Source organism: Myotis myotis, unplaced genomic scaffold (assembly GCF_014108235.1).
Source record: "Myotis myotis isolate mMyoMyo1 unplaced genomic scaffold, mMyoMyo1.p scaffold_m19_p_23, whole genome shotgun sequence".
Taxonomy (NCBI): domain Eukaryota; kingdom Metazoa; phylum Chordata; class Mammalia; order Chiroptera; family Vespertilionidae; genus Myotis; species Myotis myotis.
In genome coordinates, this window is record NW_023416328.1 from 5,690,525 (window position 1) to 5,709,597 (window position 19,073).

Sequence of the window (19,073 nt, forward strand, 5' to 3'; positions counted from 1 at the left end):
CTGCCGCGGTCCCACTATCATCAGGGCCCACCGGGGCCAGCAGTGCCTCCACTGCCGCCCGCTGCCGACCCCTACCATGTACCGTGCTGCCCCCTGGTGGTCAGCGCACGTCTAACTCCCGCCCGGGGGGACAATTTGCATGCTAGCCTTTTATTAGATAGGATTGCATGCTATGCTTTATGAAGATGCCTGTAAGACGTTATCACAGCGCCTCCTAGAGTCTGACTCCTTGTGACAAACCTTCTGACCCGTTCCTGACAGGTTCTTCGCAGTCTCTCGCGTCCCGTCACAGTCGGTGATGAGCCTCAGGGCCTGTCTTCTCTTGAGTTACTATTTTCACATTTAACAGCAAACACCGTTGTGCCCTTAAACTTACAGCTTGTTTTCAGTCATTCACGCTGTGCCCAGTTAACGGCTCAAACCACAGTACTTCCCAGAAGGTCAGTAGTCACGTGTATAACATTGATCCTATCCACTAATACCCGGTTAATTGAATTCCTGTGGAATGGAATGTGGAAATAAATTAAAATCGGCATCTTTGGGGTTCGGCTCACCTCCCTCAGGAGGTCCCACCAGCTTCTCTCTCTCACTCACACACACACACACACAAAGACTTGGTTTTACCCTGGCCGGTTTGGCTCAGTGGATAGAGCGCCGGCCTGCAGACCGGAGGGTCCCGGGTTCGATTTCCATCAAGAGCATGTACATCGGCTGCAGGCTCCTCCCCAGCCCGGGCCCTGTCCCTGGTTGGGCGCCTGCAGGAGGCAACCAATCAACATGTTTCTCTCACATCGATGTTTCTCTCTGTCTTTCCCTCTCTCTTCCATTCTCTCTAAAAATCAGTGGAAAAATATCCTTGGGTGAGAATTAACAACAACAACAAAAAGACGTGGTTATTCAGGGGTTGGCTGGTCTGACCTGGGAGTCCCCCCTGTGCATCTCCTCCCTCTTCAAACTTCATGGGTAGGTCATTTATCTACTTGGCAAAAAAGGATTGCGACATCCTATCAAATCTGAGAAACCTATCTACTTCCTTCTCTTTCCATTGATCCAGCGATTCCTCCCAGTGATGTTTATGGTCCTCGCATTACCAGTGGCCACGCTGCCCGACTCTCATGGCACTTCATTGTCCGGAAAAATGCGTGCGACCACAGCGATGACCTAGAGAGATGCATACATGCATTCCTTTTAGCCCAAATGGACCAGGACACCTACAAAACCGTGTTTTCTACCCCAGATGCAGTGGTTGGTGCTGGGGTATATGGCGCTGTGTTCTCATCCTGTTCTCTCCCTGAAGCTGAAATGAAAATTCATTGCTCTGAAAACTGGTTATTTAATTTTTTAAAAATTCTTTTAATACATTTTTATTGATTTCAGAGAGGAAGGGAGAGGAAGAGAGAGAGATAGAAACATCAGTGATGAGAGAATCACGGATCGGCTGCCTCCTGCACGCCCCACACTGGGGATCGAGCCCGCAACCCGGGCCTGTGCCCCGACCGGGAATCGAACCGTGACCTCCTGGTTCCTAGGTCAACGTTCAACCACTGAGCCACACCGGCCAGGCTAACGCTGCATTTTAATCGGCACCGACAAGGTATGCCGCAGGCTGGGTTTTGTTCAGCCTGTTAGCAGGCAGAATTATTTTACACTGTAGGACGCCGTCGTGTCGTTCCCCAACCAAGAAAACAAACAAAACAAAAAAAGCAGAACTAATTGAGATCGTCATATCTCAATAAATATGCAAATGAAAAAAAAATCAACACAAAGAAATTGTATTTATCACATCATAAAGCTGCAAATCGCTGTACCGGCTGGCTTGGAGGCATTGCGAGGGATGGAGGCTCCTTAAGGGCTTTGCTGAGAGACTGTTAGAGAGCCGAGCCTAGGGGTTTGTCTCTGAGGCGGAGGAGGAGGATGAACTGGCCGGGATCACAGTGTTTTCAAGCCTCATTCCCAACGCTGTGGGGAGGCCAGGGGCGTAGAAATTCATGTGTGTTCATTTGCCTCGTGATGTGCAATGACATCAGTTCTCCTTCACGTCGTTTCAAGAACAAAGCTAGTAACGTGCCCATTTCACAGAGGAAACTCAGGGAAGGCGACCTCTGAATGTGTGTCTACAGGATATCGAGCAGTCAGGTGAACAGGGAGAATCGAAACCAATTTTCAGTGTTTTCCCCGTGCATTTCCCACAGCTGAGTATCAGGAGTCACCCTGTTGATGGAAGCATAGTTTGATTTCTGCATAGTATTACTTATTTTTTTAAAAACATTTTTATTGATTTCAAAGAGGAAAGGAGAGGGAGAGAGAGAGAGAAACATCAACGATGAGAGAGAAAATCATGGATCGGCTGCCTCCTGCACGCCCCCTACTGGGGATGGAGCCCGCAACCCGGGCATGTGCCCCGACTGGGAATTGAACCGTGACCTCCTGGTTCATAGGTCGATGCTCAACCACTGAGCCACACCACCGGGCAGAGTAAGGTTCTTTATGAGGATGGGGATTCCCTGGGATGAATAAACGTAATAAGATGACTACCTGGCAGAGAGTCCTCTCTGCTCTGGGCGTAAGGGCAGTGCCGCTATCCGTCTTCAAACCAGTAGAGGCCAACACGCATAGAATTGCTATTACCTCGGGCATTGCTGTTCGACAAAAATACGTAACCTGTCGAAGGACGTCGCTGGAACAAAGGACGGAAAGGCGAGGAGCCTGCTGCCGCTCTCGAAAGATTCTAAAGAGGAGGACGCACACTTTTCCGTTCAGAAGGGCGGGGTGGGCCGGAGCGATAGGGCCGTTTTGTTTGCGTTTTGCTAGACTTGCGCGCAATTTTGCTCAAAGGAAATAAGATGATGTGCTCAGTGGTGGCAGGATCCTCGGCAACCCAACCCCTCGCCGGAGACACTCGCTACCAGACGTTTGTTATTATTATTTTTGTACGTCCATCCCCTTTTCTCCCACCCCTCCACCCCTTTTTTTTTTAGTAGTTTCTATCCTAATTCTTGTTGCTTACCTGTGATTATGGTTTCCATAATTTTTAATCGCCTTGCTGAGCTTTAAAGATGTGCTCTTCTTATTTTTTTCCTTGGATTTAGGTGCTGACTAACTAGTTGAAAACTAAATAATTTGAATGAATAATGAAGGAATGGATGAATGAATGGATGAATGAATGAATGGATGAGAATGGGCCGAATACCAACAAACAAGCCTTGTTTGCTTGGCAATGTAGTATTTATCTTCTCCGCGCTGCTGTGCTGGCTGATAGAAGGCTGGGGAATCGCGATTTGTTCGCTTTCTTCCATCCTCCTTCACATGAAGACATTTCATGTGAACAAGCTGTTGGCGCCCTGGAAACCGAACCTGCGGTCCTACTGTGCTCACGTGATACCTGGTGCCCTGATGAGTATGTTTGTCCCCTCTCTTCACCTCCCCCCCAACTTCCCTAGCGGTTGCGTTGTGTCCGTACTTTTGTCACAAAACCAGTTGGTTTTGCTCGCGTGAATCTGTTTCTGGGTCCTCTGTTTCGTGTTATCGATCTACCTGTCTACACCCGGGCCAGCTCCGTGCCGTTTTGCTGACTGTAGCGATATACTCCGTCTTGAAATGGACTAAAGTGAGTCCTCCCACTCTGTCCTCATTCCCAAAACTATTTTAGGTATTTTTAGTTCTTCCGCCATTTCCATAGGCATCGTAGGGTCATCTTGTCTGAATCCACAGAAATCTGTTTGGAACCTCACTGAGAATTGTGTAAAATGTGTGTAGCCGTTTGGGGGGAATTGACATCTTTACAGTGTTGAGTCCTCTAGGCCAGCGATGTTTCTCCACTTATTTAAACCTTCTTTGATTCTTATCCACAGATTTTATATATATTCTTTAGCATACAAGTGCGGTACCTGTTTTGTTCTATTGACACCTAAGTATCTCTCTTTTTTTTTAAAACTGATTATAAATGTTTACTGATTTTAACATGCTATTGTTACAAGTACAATTGATGTTCCTACGTTAATCTGGTAACCTGTGACCTCACTGAGCTCTCTTATAGTTCTAGAGTTATTTTTTAAAAACTTTTTATTGTTGTTCTTGTACGTTCTTCAATAGAGATCATTTTATCTTTTGCTTTCCTATCTACATGTCTTTTATAGTCTCTCCCTGCCTTGTTATGCTGGCTAGAACTTCCAGTACTGTGTTGAAAAGTAGCAATGGGGAGAGTAGACATTTTTTTAAAAAAATATATTTTCATTGATTTCAGAGAGGAAAGGAGAGACAGAAACATCAATGACGAGAGAGAATCATGGATCGCTGCCTCCTGCACGCCTCTTACTGGGGATCGAGCTCGCAACACGGGCGTGTGCCCTGACTGGGAATTGAACTGTGACCTCCTGGTTCATAAGTCGGCGCTCTGTTCAGGCACAAGCATCCCCCAGGACCGACAGTTTAGGGCACCAGGCGCCCGGGCGGCATGCAGGCAGCTCCGGCCCGTCAGTAGGTAGTGAAGACGTGGCCCCTGGTTCATTTTCCGAGCAGATGTGCGACCACCCCGTGGGTTACCCGTTTTCGTTGTTTATGGCGCGGCAGGTGTCTGAGCAGCTCTGTCCGGTTGATGAAGCGCTTGCCCTCTACACATCACGGCGTGGAGCCCAGCACGCGGTGAACCCTCATTGGTTGAGTCCTAAATAGGGAGGGACGAGAAAGTCCTCGGGAAAGAAGGTGCCGCGTGCAAATGAAGGCGATAACAGCAGGTCCTGGGAGGAAATTCCCTTCGTCCACATTGTACGGTCAATATTTGTTTTCTGTTGCTGTCGCCCCCTTAGGTCTCTCACTGGGTGTCCCATCTTTGTATATAAAAGCCTAATATGCAAATTGTCCCCGCGGGAGTTCGACCGGGAGACCGATCGCTCGCTATGACGTGCGCTGACCACCAGGGGGTTGTGCAGAATGAAGGAAGGTCCCGGCTGGCAGCCAGCAGCTAGGGAAGGGAGGCCCCGATCAGCCCTCATCACCAGCCAGGCCTACGGACCCTACAAGTGCGTGAATTTCATGCACCGGGCCTCTAGGTTGTGAATAAACTGACGGTTGACAGGAGAGATGCGGGGGCAGGGAGACACAAACACAGTCCAGATGCTATTTCTCTACTTGCTCTCTGGTTTGTGCATTTCAACCCGGACTCATGTTCTCATCCCAATAAGCCATTCATCGTGAGGAAGGGGAGCTATGCCATAGGACTCATGCGGTTGGAATGCGAGATGGGCGGGTTTTGAGTCCTGCCTACCCCCCGTCCAGTCCCTCCGTGTCCTGGAAGTGAACACGCCAATCCCGGACGAGCCATCGCATCCACCTCTGGTCGCTCACGTGGAGCCCAGAGGATCCTGAAGATCGTGTCCACGCCCTGAGCCTGGGAACCGCGTGACCGCAGAGTCCGCCGGCTCAGGAAGGAGGCGGCTTCGGTTCTGTGTGGTTTCCTCCCTCTGTCCCCAGGGAGCGGGCGACACCCGGGTGCTCTGAGAGGCGCCCATTCCAGGCACGGGGATGCTGGGGTTTCATGCCCAGAGGAGACAAGGCCCACTCTTTGCTTCTGTCTGACTTCTTTTTACGTGTTCCTTCCTGTGGGTAACTTCTCTTTCCTCTTCCTCTCTCCCTTTCCCCGTCTCTGTGCCTCCTCCCCTCTGTACGTCTCCTTCCCTTTTCCTTCCCTTCCTTCTCCTCCTTCCTTTCTCATCCACGTGGCCCGGGGACCCGCGCAGATGCAGCAGCGGCGGCGGCGGCACCGTGGAACTGGATGACGAGCCCCCGTGCTTGGAGGAGATCGACTACGGTCCCGACAGCAGCTCCGACCGGGAGGGGAGCTGCTCTGAGCTGGACCGGCAGATCCGGGAGTGGGCCTCCCTGCAGGACCAAGATGAGGGGGAGGAGGAGGAGGAGGAGGAGCAGGAGCAGGAGGAGGAGGAAGAAGGGCTGGAACTGGGAAGAAGAGACAGCCCATAGCCCCCAGGTTCATGGCGAGCTCCGTGACTGCAACCATTGGACGAGCAGCTGTGTTATTTCTTCGCCGTCGGACGCGCACACAATGTGGGTGCCAAAGCCAGCCCCTGTGAGCCCCGCAGCCCTATTTCTAGATTTAGTCCCGTTGCACGAAGCGCCGAGGCCAGTGGTACTCTGTCATGACGCCCTTCTGCATGTCCTCACGCGGACACGCGACCCAGGAGCCCGGTGTGCGTGCAGTCATCATGCCTGCTGCACCTTCTGCGTCCAGCGCTTTCCCACATGGCTCTGCTCTGGTCCGGGAATCCCACATCCGTCGTCCGCAGGACGGCATTCAGACTTCCTCCGCGACACACACACAGCTGTGAGGGGAGTGACGGACCCGGTTCCAGTCCATGCATGCAGGCGTGTCCCGCCTGCAGCGTTTCTGCTCTCACAGCGCGAAGAGCGCACCACGGCCAGCGTTTCACCGGTCACGAGGTCGAGAAGGTAATTTTGTGGAAACATGCGTTCTGGGAGGGAGAGAAGTCGTGCGGACTCGAGGTCGCCAGCGTGTGTCTCCGCTCCCAGCCGTCTGTGGTGTCGCCTTCTCATCATGGAGTGTGTTTCTGAGAGGAAGTGACCCGGGCAGGTGGCTGTCCGGGGGGCGTGTCCGGGAGCAGCAGGAACGCGGACTGTTTCCTGATTCGTCGACGTAACACATTGATGTGCTGCACCTGCACCTGCCAGGCCCTTCCCTGCGTTCCCCAGTCGCAGAGAGAAGAGACCCACTCTGTGTCCTCAAGTCGCTCACAGTTCAGACAGAGAGACGAACAAAATAACCCCCGTTTTATTGTAATTTAGCCGCACCTGCCATGATGGAGCTAGATAGAGGAGAAAACGGGGTCACCTAATGTAATGGGGAGGGCAGGGGAAGCCGACCAATAGGAGATGATAAGATAAGGCGATTCTGGAAGGACACGCAGGAGATTTCTGGTAAAAAGAAAAGCAAGCCCGGCCAGTGTGGCTCAGTGGTTGAGCATCAACCTATGAACCAGGAGGTCACAGTTCGATTCCCGGTCAGGGCACATGCTCAGGTTGCGGGTTCGATTCCCAGTATGGGGCGTGCAGGAGGCAGCCGATCGATGATTCTCTCGCATCATTGATGTTTCTCTCTCTCCCTCTCCCTTCCTCTCTGACATCAATAAAAACATATTTAAAAAAAACAAAACCATGCTAAGAACTAGGAAGAGTTTCTGCAAAGGCCCTGAGGTGGGGTTAGAGCTTGGAATAACATATTTTGTGGATGGGTTTAAAAGATGTGTTTGTATGTGGAGCAAGGCGTATGGCAGGAGTTGAAATGGAAAGATCAACATCGATCGGATGAAGCAACACACACACACGTGTGCACATACATGTGTACATACATACATGGGCGCACACACATACATGTGCGCGCACACGCACACCATTCCTGAGCCACACAGCTACCTCAACGGCCTCTTTGATTTTTCAAGCCTCCCATGTTTTCCTGTCTCCGAGAGGGTCTCCCATAGCATCACCTGGGCGTCCCAAGACACAGTTCACATATCACCTTTCTTCGGTCAGACCTTCCCTAGTCGCCCAGCCTGGTCACCTCACCTCTCCTCTGTGCCCTGGTGCACGGCTGGTACCCCCCCCCCGTGGCATGCTTCATGTGTGCGCACAGCCACGGGCCTGCTCTTACCTTGCTCCCTGTCTCTGCACCCTGACAGGTGCAAAGAGCTCCAAAGCGCATCTTCTTCCCAGCCTCCCACCTGGGCACCCAGGGTGTGACTGCAAGCCCACACAGTTCCCTTAAATCCCTCCCTTTCCCACCGGCCGTGGGCGGGAGGTGCAGAAGGGAAGTTGGTTTCGGTGAGAGCGCATCCGGCCTCGCGAGCTGGGGGCTGCCACGGGAGAATCTCCCCGCGGGAGACCAGCCCGCCTGGGAGCAGGGTGGCCCAGTCCTTGCCTGCTCTGTGCAGGTGTTTACATAAAGCTCTGAGAGGAGAGGGACCGAGCGTGCAAGAGCCTCTCCTGGGAGCAGCCTGCATCGAGGCGCTCTGGACCGAGGGCTCACGTCTGCATGGGCACTGGGCCAGCCTGGCGTTCAGAGCCCGGGAATGCCAGCCTGTGCCACGGTTTCCTCTGGGGCTCTCGTAAAAGGCTCTGAGCCGCGAGAACATTGGCCAAGAGCCTGACGCTTGGGTCTCAGGCTCACGCGGAGATTGTTGCCAAGGCAAGCCAGGTGCCGTTGCCGCTCTTTTGCTCCCTTGCCTCCACCACTGTGCCTCCTTCCGTGCTCGTTGTGAGGAAGGGCGTCCTCCTCCAGGCAGTCTTCCGGGATTTGACCCCGAGTCGCCACAGCATCTTGTAGAAAACCCTGCCGGTGGTTAGGTTTTGTTGCATGGCATTGCCTGGGGACATTGTCCCTGTCCCCACACCCCATCTCCCACCCACCACCCCCCTGCCACCATCAGACTGTCCGTTCTTGGACAACAATACGCTTTTGTTCACTCTGTGTCCTGAGGGCACAGCCCTGTGCCCAGAACACGGTGGGGTTTTACGCGCTACGTGCTGCAGGACGGAGATCTTCATTTCCGCTCCGAAGGCCTCCTGAGAATGACCTCCCGCCCGTTGCCGCAGTAACCTGTTAAACACGGATGGTGGAGCGGCGGGAAAGTAGGGCACACCCGTGCCCGCACACTCAGAGCAGCAAGCGGGCATCCGGGAAGCATCCCTCTCCCTCAGCCCCCTGTCTGCGCTGCCGTGCCCCCCTGCTCTGTAATTTTCCAGAAGCGCCTTCTTTTTTTTCTTTTCTTTTTTTTCCTCCAAACGGCCTGTAGAGGTCAGACAAGGGCCTTGGTTCCAGGTCCCGGACTGCCCCGTCCCCATTAGCATGCACCCCGGGCCTCCATCATTAGGCAGCCCGCCCTGCTGCCCAGAGGAGCGGAAATGCATTGACGCGGATCCAGCCGAGTGGGGCACGACTGGGGATGGACTCGGGCCTTGTTTGTTCTTTGCACACTTGCGACTCTGGCTCGGCGATTCCCAGTCAAAGGGACCATTGTCCTGGGCCCTGAAGCGCGCCCCTTCTGCTACGCTGACCGGCCAGTCCGCGGAGGCACCAGCTCACCAGCTCGTTGAGCTCGACTCTCTGCAAAAAAGAAATTTAAAAAAAATCTTGTATTTCTTTCTTTTTGAAAAAAAAACACAAATTATTTCAGAGAAGAAGGGAGAGAGATAGACACATGAGTGATTAGAAAGAATCATGGATCGGCTCCCTCCTGCACGCCCCACACTGGGGATCGAGCCCACAACCCCGGGCATGTGCCCTTGAACTGAATCGAACCCAGGACCCTTCAGTCCGCAGGCTGACGCTCTGTCCACAGAGCCACGCCGGCCAGGGCTGTTCTTGTATTTCTCACAGAAAACAAAGGGTGCGTGGGGACCGAGAGAGGAGCTCTGTGATGTTCAAAGCTTTTGTGTGTGTTTCTCGTGCGTAAGTGCGATTCGGAACCCGGAAAAAAACGCGTACGGACGGCCACGGGGCCGGGGACCCCGCTTGACATGTAGGAGATGATGCGTGTGTTCCCTGAGCCGCTTCCTGTCCACAGGAGTGGGCATCCGCCGAGGAGTTACGGGTCCCTCTGGTCCTGGGACGTTCGTGGACGACTTTGGGGACGGCCTTCATTTCTCCGAGCCGGATGAAATGTGAGGTTGCTGCTATTTCTGATCTTCGTGGGCGCCGTGCGTGCTGGCCAGCCCGTGAGGAACGACGCCAGGCCCAGGGCCGGTCGGCTGGCCGGCGTGAGGTGGCTCACACTGGCGCTCTGTCCCCCGAGGGCCGGGGGCCAGGCCTGCACAGTCAGCTTCTCAGAGCCCGGACCGATCCAGTGGGTACTGTGCCAGTGCCCCTCGGAACGAAAGCTTCCGAAATCGGGGCTGAAAATACAGAGTAAGAAAGAGAGGCACCCTGAGCAGCAAGACACAAACGTTTGGGGGTTCGGGTGGAGGGTAAATTGAGCCAGAAAACTTGGGGGACACGGTGAGGAAGAACCTTCATCCATTTTATCTGCAATTAGGGGCTGCGGTTGGCTGGGCTCTAGGGTTGAAAATGACCTTGCAAAGGGGCGTGGGGTGCAGCCAGGAGGGGACCAATGAGAGGCAGCAGGGGCGGGGCCTTCCCAGGCTCATCTCCTCTGCCCAGGGCTGACCCGCCCGCTGGTCGCTGTGTCTTTGTTGGTTGTTCAAAGAGGGCGTCCTCCCACAGTCTCCCTCCTGTCCCTGGGCCACAGGCCAGCTGCCCTCATCCACCTCGTCGCTCAGCTTGGAGCCGGCGACCTCTTTCCACACACCCGGGATTTCAATCAACACAACTTTTTTTTTTTTTTTTTTATATATTTTATTGATTTTTTACAGAGAGGAAGGGAGAGAGATAGTTAGAAACATCGATGAGAGAGAAACATCGATCAGCTGCCTCCTGCACATCCCCCACTGGGAATGTGCCCGCAACCCAGGTACATGCCCTTGACCGGAATCGAACCCGGGACCCTTCAGTCCGCAGGCCGACGCTCTATCCACTGAGCCAAACCGGTTTCGACTCAACACAACTTTTAAAAATATATATTTTTATTGATTTCCGAGAGCATTGGCCCCTACACAGAAGGCTGTGGGTTCGATTTCCAGTCAAGGATGCGTACCTGGGTTGCAGGTTCGAATCCCGGCCCCGGTCAGGGCCTGTGCTGGAGGCAACCAATCTGTGTCTCTCTCTCACTATCTCCCTCCCTTCCACTCTCTCTAAGAAAGTCAATGGAGGCCTGGCCGTTTTGGCTCAGTGGATAGAGTGTTGGTCTGTGGACGGAAGGGTCCCAGGTTCGGTTCCCGTCAAAGGCACATGCCCAAGTTGCTGCGGGCTTGATCCCCAGTAGGAGGCGTGCAGGAGGCAGCCGATCCACGATTCTCTCTCATCATTGATGTTTCTCTCTCTCTCCCTCTCTCTTCCTCTCTGAAATCAATTAAAAATATATATATTTAAATGTATTTTTAAAAAATCAATGGAAAAGTATCTTAGAGTGAGGATTAAAATAATAATAATGGCGGTGCTGTGAAGTACTCAGGCCTATACAGAAAAGTGACAACATAAACCAGTAATTACTGCCTGTGAGCTTATTCGAAAATGCTCACTCACAAAGGGAAAACAGATAATGTCATAATCTTTTAATTTTTCTATCTTCTATTGGCTGAAAATGGGACATTATCTTGTCCGAGGTGGGAAATGAGAATACATCCACAGCAAGGCAGCTAGTTCAGAATCAGAAATCAGCCCAAAAAAAAGAGGCTAATAAGCATGATTTCAACTCTCTTATTTTATTTTGGAGTGCCTTTAAATGCACGAAGTAATAGACTTAACCTGGGTGTTCACCCATTAAAATCACAGTGAAAGAATATCGTTCGGGTAACACAAGGCATAACAGGACAACAAAACGCAGGGATTTTCATGAAAACGAAACACTCAACCGAAGGCAAAAGACTGACAGCATTTAATAGCTGCCATTTTACATGTCAACACTCCGAGTCCTGCCTCTAAGTGACACGGAATATCAACCGCCGTCAAGTAGGAAATCTAAATCTATTTCCATTCATTACGCCAAACGAAATAAAAAGATTCACAGCAAAAACCTCCAGAGTGAGAAGCGGGTTCGGAGTAGAAACTTCAATAGCGCCATTAGCCACGCGAAGGATTTCAAAGGCGGACGCTGAAATGGAAAGAGTTGAGGGACTTGGGAGGAATATTAATCCTTTTATTATCGGAGCTGTGGGAGAAGAGCTGGATGACAAGAAAAGAGACGTTGTCGATTTCACGGGGGCAGCTCGGCCTACACACGTGAAAAATTAAACGGCAGAAAATGTCCCCAGCTGGTGCTGCTCAGTGGGTAGCGCGTCGGCCCACAGACTGAAGGGTCCCGGGTTCGATTCCGGTCAAGGGCACGTACCTTGGTTGCAGGTTCCCCGGCCCTGGTCGGGGTACATGCAGGGGGCAACCCATCCATGTGTGTCTCTCACATTGATATTTCTCTCTCCCTCTCCCTTCTACTCTCTCTATAAATCAGCGGGAAAATATCCTCAGGTGAGGATTTAAAAAACACACAAAAGGGCAGAGAACGAAGAGGCATTGCCACCCAGGGTACCGTAGCCGGGCGGAGCCATGGTGACAGGCCTGCCGGACTGTGGCCAGAGCGATGCGTCCGTGGGAGCCCAGCGTCCGTGATGAGGTGACCCGGTGAGGTGGCCATCGCTCATCTCTCACCCCCCCGTCTCCCTCTTACAGCAGGTACCTCTGCAAACATGATGAATAGGGACAGGGGGTACGAGATCTGCAGGACGATGCGGGTCTGGGAGCGGTGCACGTGGATGGGCCAGTCTCTTGCAGTTGTCCACATGATGCATGAGCTTGACATTCACAGGCCGCCGTGAGTTAGCCCAGCCCAGCCGCCTCTCTGGGCTCATCTCCCCACACAGCCAGCCCCACAGCCAGCTGTCCAGGACGGGGGGCCGGTTTATCATCTGCTAAGTCTGTCTGGCATGGTGTCACCTGCTCACCTATCCTTCTCTCCATCCCTCCCTTCAGGGCCCCGTTCAGATCGCCCAGATCCAAACAGATCTTCTCCCGTAACGCCCGTCTCTCTGTTCTCCCATCTGCAACCCCTGCGAGCATTGATTACACAATGAACCGTGTCCGTTCACGATCTCCTAATTGCTGTGATGTCTTCAGTGGGGGTTGGATGCCTCACTTGTATCCGTCATTTCTCTGCCAGGGCCGTGTCTTCTTATCACACCATTCATATCGAGCACCAGCAATTCCCGCTTGTTTGTCCACATTATCTTCTCTTCTGTCTGTACAAAAGGCTAATATGCAAAGTGTCCCCTCCGGAGTTCGACCGGGAGACCAGAGTTCGATCGCTCGCTATGACGTGCGCTGACCATCAGGGGGAGGCACAGAACAAAGGAAGGTCCTGGTTGGCAGCCAGATCAGCCCTGATCGCCGGCCAGGCCTAGGGACGCTACCCGTGCACAAATTTCGTGCACTGGGCCTCTAGTTATCTCATACAAGGTTTTACTGTAGCCCGGCCATGGCGGCTCAGTGGTTGGGCGTCAACCTATGAACCAGGAGGTCATGGTTCGATTCCCGGTCAGGGCACATGCCTGGGTTGCAGGCTCGATCCCCAGTGTGGGGCGTGCAGGAGGCAGCCGATCCATGATTCTCTCTCATCAGTGATGTTTCTCTCTCTCTCTCTCTCCCCCTCTTCCTTCATCTCTGAAATCAATAAAAATATATTCAAAAATAAAAGAATAAGGGGTTAGCCCGAGAAGGGCGGGGGCAGGAGGGCTGGACATGGCCAGTGACAGAAAGAGGATGTTGTGTGGGGGGCACTGTTTTAGGAGATTGTTTTAATTTTATAATTATCGGATAGCAACCGGGTGTTGCATTCTTTCACTGAAGAAAAGAAAAGCACCATGAATAGTGCTTTGCTTTAATGTTGTAGGTTTGTTGTAGTCTCTCCATGCTAACTTGGTTTTTTTCATTTTACACATGTTTTGAAACTTCCAAGTATGTGTGTGTGGTCGGTGGTGGGGAGGGTTGGGGGGGAAGACGTTGGGTGGAAACACTTTGAATTCCATCAGGACACATTTTCCCGGCATTATCTGCTTCTTAAAAAACAAGCCAATATCGTCATTTATAACCATAACCCTGAAGGCATCTCAGTTGCCTAAATAGATAAACAAAATGAAATGTACAATTTGCGGGATCTTCAGCCGAGCGCTTTAAACACCAGGAATGGTTCGGGGGAAGACATACAAGCAGTAAAAAAAAAATCATATGCGATGCTATCTAACCATGTTTATTAAATGCCTAGTTACGGTTGTGGTTGGTATTCTGAAGGACAAAATGAAAGTAATTGTGGAATTATAGGACGATAGAGCCAGGAGGGAGTTCGCGTGCCTCTTATCCAGCCCGTACACTCGACGGCGGGAGGCGGTGAGGCTGAAAGAGGCTGAGTTCTGGGCCGGCGTGGCTCAATGGTTGGGCGTCGACCTAGGAACCAGGAGGTCACGGTTCGATTCCCGGTCGGGGCACAGGCCCGGGTTGCAGGCTCGATCCCCAGTGTGGGGCGTGCAGGAGGCAGCTGATCAGTGATTCTCTCTCATTGATGTTTCTCTCTCTCCTTCTCTCTCTCTCTCTCTCTCCCTCATTCTTCCCTTCCTTTCCCCACCTCGGCCCATTCATCTCTGTTCCTGGGGACAGGGCTGTGGGGGTGGGGGGTAGGAAGGTGGGGGAGGGGAGGGAGGCGGGGGATTCGTGCTGCTTTCATTGTGTCATCTTGAAAGATAGGTCAGAACTTCAAGTTTCAGAAACATACATAGCAGACAACGTATCAGAAAGTTTAAATAATTAAATAGGAGGCCTCCTCGTTCTTGGCTCTTTCTATGTTGCACTGAAAACGAAAGACAACGAGCGAAACGAAATTAAAAGCACGGGGTACTGGTTTGTCCGACTCAAGATCTTCTTCGTCATTAAACACAGAGACACGGGACTCAGGTTGATGTCCCTGGTTTGAGAGTTTTTTGTTGTTTCTTTTCCTATTCAGGTGCCGCTTGTAAATTGCGCACCCACAGCCCGTGTCCCTCTTAGCGTCACCGTTTCTCTGGCCTTTTGTTAGCCGCTCCGATCTGCAAACTGTCGGTTGTCTCCTATTATTGACAACTATGAGTCATCTTTCTTATTTTATTTTTTTAATCCCCCCCGAGGTTATGTCTCCATTGCGATTTGTTTCACTGCTTCCTAGTGTTCTGCTCTGTGACCAGCGCTGATGGACATATAGCTTGTTTGCGCTCTTGGCTGCAGGGGTGGGGAACGTCCGGCCCTCGGGCCGCGGGAGGCCCACGGAATCATTTGGCCTGGCCCTGCCGGGGCCTCGGGGTGCGTCCGTGACATGTTCGGCCACAGGGAGCAGGCTGGTTTTTAACTTGATACGTTTGTGTGGCCTGGGGGTGATGCCATAAACATGCAGACGGTCGTTGGCAGCAAAAAAGGTCCCCCCACCCTTCGCCTTTCCGCTTTCGGCTGTTGGGGACATTGCTGATGGGAACACGTGTACGTAGCCTAGGGCAGTGGTCGGCAAACTCATTAGTCAACAGAGCCAAATATCAACAGTACAGCGATTGAAATCTCCTTTGAGAGCCACATTTTTTAAACTGAAACTATATAGGTAGATACGTTGTTATTCACTTCATTAGGGTTCTCCTAAGCTGGCCTTTGCTAAAAACGTCCTCAATCTGATGGAGGTACGTTCACTGAGGTCGACGTCTTCCAACTCTCCCATCCACACGCGTCTTATGTACTTGTTTCTCTATCTCCTTTCGTTCATCCTCTCTGTATGTCCAAACCATCTCCACACACCTTTCTCCATCCTCGACACTGCATCTTCTTTCACTCCACAGCGTTCCCTAAAATTAACTTAATGAACTTTAAAGTTTTTTTTTCAAAACTTCACACTTTTTTTAAAAATATATATATTTTATTGATTTTTTACAGAGAGGAAGGGAGAGAGATAGAGAGTTAGAAACATCGATGAGAGAGAAACATCGATCAGCCGCCTCCTGCATATCTCCCACTGGAGATGTGCCCGCAACCCAGGTACATGCCCCTGACTGGAATCGAACCCGGGACCTTTCAGTCCGCAGGCCGACGCTCTACCCACTGAGCCAAACCGGTTTCGGCGTAAACTTTAAAGTTTTAAGTCAACTTCGCACTGTATGTGCGCGCCCGCACGTGGTATTTTGTGGGAGAGCCACACTCAAGGGGCCAAAGAGCCGCATGTGGCTCTCGAGCCGCAGTTTGCCGACCGCTGGCCTAGTGCACCTGCGAGTCCGTCTCCACAGCAGACTGCGCCCCTTCCCCGGCCCGGCTTGCAGGTTGCTCTTCGGTTTGGTCCTTCGGTTTAGATTCGTCTTCCTCGTCAGGAGGGAGTCTGATGAGATAAGGGATCGCGGACTGTGGTCACGGGGCCTCGCCGTGGTTTCCACTTGCATTTCCGTGGCCGTGAGCGCGTGGGGCTCCCTTCTGGATGCACATTGGCGATCACCGTCCCTCCCGTATGCGTCGCCTGCTCATACACCTCGCCCGATTGCCTGCTGGGTTCTCTCTCCTCACTGACGGGCGGGAATTTATAGTTGGTGTGTTCATACCTGTCAGCTGTACTCGGGACCATGATCCTCTCCCAGGCCATGGCTAAGGAACCTGTTTTGTTTTTTCTTTAATTTATTTACGAAGTATTTCATCCATGCCAGGAAGAGAGAAGAGGCACACACACGGGCTAAAAATATCACACACAGGAGCCCTTGCACTGCACTCACACCGTGTCCCCGGGTCGTAAAAACACCGCCAAGGTTAACCACACGTGGGAATTTTTTGAACTTGACATAAGCCAGAATGAGGGGACTTTGAGTGTAATATTATTTTTTTTTAAATATATTTTATTGATTTTTTTACAGAGAAGAAGGGAGAGGGATAGAGAGTTAGAAACATCGATGAGAAAGAAACATCAATCAGCTGCCTCCTGCACACCCCTCACTGGGGATGTGCCCACAACCAAGGTACATGCCCTTGACCAGAATCGAACCTGGGACCCTTGAGTCCGCAGGCCGACGCTCTAACCACTGAGCCAAACCGGCCAGGGCAATGTTTTTTTAAAAAACCCCAGAACATGTAAACACTGAATATTTCTATTATTCCCTCTCAATACTGTGGTGTATATTCATTCACCTTTGAACTTTACTTTAGAAAGCCAAGTACCGCCCTGGCTGGTGTGGGTCAGTGGGTAGAGCATCGGCCCGCAGACTGAAGGGTCGCGGGTTCAATTCCGGTCGAGGGCGCATGCCTGGGTTGCAGGCTCCCGGGCCCTGGTCGGGGCTCGTGCAGGAGGCAACCCATCGGCGTGTCTCTCTCACATCGATGTTTCTCTCTGTGTCTCCCTCTCCCTTCTGCTCGCTCTGAAAATCAGTGGAAGACTATCCTCGGATGAGGATTAACCATAAAAAAGAAAAAAAAATGTCCAGTACAGAAAATACCCTACGAAGCATGGTTTTCTATAAAATCCTGATTTACCGTCTCTGTGAAGCTGCCATTGAGAAGAAACCTTAAAAGAAAGGGAGAAAGGTCCGGCCGGCCGTTTTTAATTTGCTACCTGTTCAATTTCGCGTCTTCAAGGAACCCGGTCCCTGATCCGCTCCAGCCGTGGGCAAACTACGGCCCGCGGGCCGGATCCGGCCCGTTTGAAATGAATAAAACTAAAAAAAAAAAAAGACCGTACCCTTTTATGTAATGATGTTTACTTTGAATTTATATTAGTTCACACAAACACTCCATCCATGCTTCTGTTCCGGCCCTCGGTCCAGTTTAAGAACCCACTGTGGCCCTCGAGTCAAAAAGTTTGCCCACCCCTGGGGTAGCCTCTTCCGAACGCGCGTGACTTGTATGGGGCCTCATCGCACTGCCGGCTCCCCCGGCGCCCTGCGGTCTGCGGGTTTTTAATTCTCTCTCCCCCGTCTCCTTCCCTCTCCCCTGCCCCCGAGGAGGCGGCGGCAGCATTTGTTGCTGTGGAACAATCGCCGAAGGGTAAATTAATTCTCCGTTTCCGTGGACAGAGTGTGGATTCCCTCCTGACCCTGGACCTTGGCTTTCAGAACGGCAGGCGCACCATCGGGGTGGATGGATCGGTTGATCGACTCCCTCCTCCGGACCTGGAGTCTATGATTTTATGATTGATCGACTGGCTCAATTTTTCTCCTCTTCTCCGGGGGTCCCCGGACTCGGTTATTAAATGACACAGAGAAAGCCACTCACCCTGTGTGTGAGGAGCCAGACCCCCGATACCCGCGATTCTTGTTTTAAAAGCGGCTTCAGCCCTGACCGGCGTGGCTCAGTGGAGAGAGCGCCGGCCTGCGGACTGAAGGGTCCCGGGTTCGATTCCGGTCAAGGGCATGTACCTGGGTTGCGGGCACATCCCCAGAAGGGGGCGTGCAGGAGGCAGCTGAATCGATGTTTCTCTCTCATCGATGTTTCTAACTCTCTATCCCTCTCCCTTTCCCTTCGTCTCTGTAAAAAAATCAATAAAATATATTTTAAAAATAAAAAATAAATAAAAGCGGCTTCATAGCAACACGAGTAGAAGCCCCGGGGCTGTGAGTTCTGGGCTGACAGGCAAACACGTGTGATGCTTATCTGCCCGCAACCCCGGCCTGTGCCCTTGACCGGGAATCGAACTGTGACCTCGTGGTTCATAGGTCGACGCTCTACCACTGAGCCACACCGGCCAGACTCGAGAGTGTATTTTCGGAGATATCTGCGTAGGAGCTCAGAATTTAAACTCGCAACCCGGGCTTAGCCACTCGTGTCGGGCGATAAAACGTGCTTCCGTTGGAGAGATGGTAGTCGGGACACCCATTGTGTCTATTTTTTCCAATTAATTGGATTTTAATTACTTTGCAGGAAAATCTATAAAAGAGTCATCCAAGTTGTCCAGATGAGGACACGGCGGCACATATTCCATTTACTTTCCATAGCGCTATCTCAACATGAAGCTGAAAAAAATAAAACAACATAAAAGGGAAACACGCCCAAAACAATAGCGGATTTAATTGTCTTCTGTGGAGGTTTATAAAAGGCCCAACCGAGGCGACGCTCTCTGATTTTTAATAGCGATCGTTCTGTGGAGGAAGACCAAGGCCGAGGAGGAGAATGGGCTCAGGGATGCTGCTTTAGATCAAGGGGACCTTTATCACGTCAGTTTCTGCCTGTGCCTGTGTGTGCCTGTGCCTGTGTGTGTGTGTGTGTGTGTGTACCTGTGGCAGCATCCGTATCCAGCTCGAGCAAGGAAAAAAATATATCCAGGGAGAATGTGGTAACGTAAAGCTAAGTTCTTGGTTTTCCTCATTTCCATATCGACGATTTTTCTGGGGTGCTTTCTTCCCATTTGGATAAAATAGCTCTACCTGTGAACTGTGTTTAGTCGTGTGTATTTAACCTCGGTACTGTA

General features: G+C 51.7%; 1 protein-coding gene across 1 annotated transcript in view; it reads left to right on the forward strand.

Annotated features, from left to right (window-relative positions):
* The window catches only part of AGBL1 (ATP/GTP binding protein like 1), a 235,866-nt gene extending 229,075 nt beyond the window's left edge, over positions 1 to 6,791 (forward strand). Inside the window, exon 23 of the mRNA XM_036355828.1 lies at positions 5,736 to 6,791. Coding sequence (XP_036211721.1) covers positions 5,736 to 5,976 — 241 coding nt within the window. The 3' untranslated portion in view covers positions 5,977 to 6,791. The remainder of the gene's footprint in view (positions 1 to 5,735) is intronic.
* The last annotated feature ends 12,282 nt before the right edge of the window (positions 6,792 to 19,073 follow it).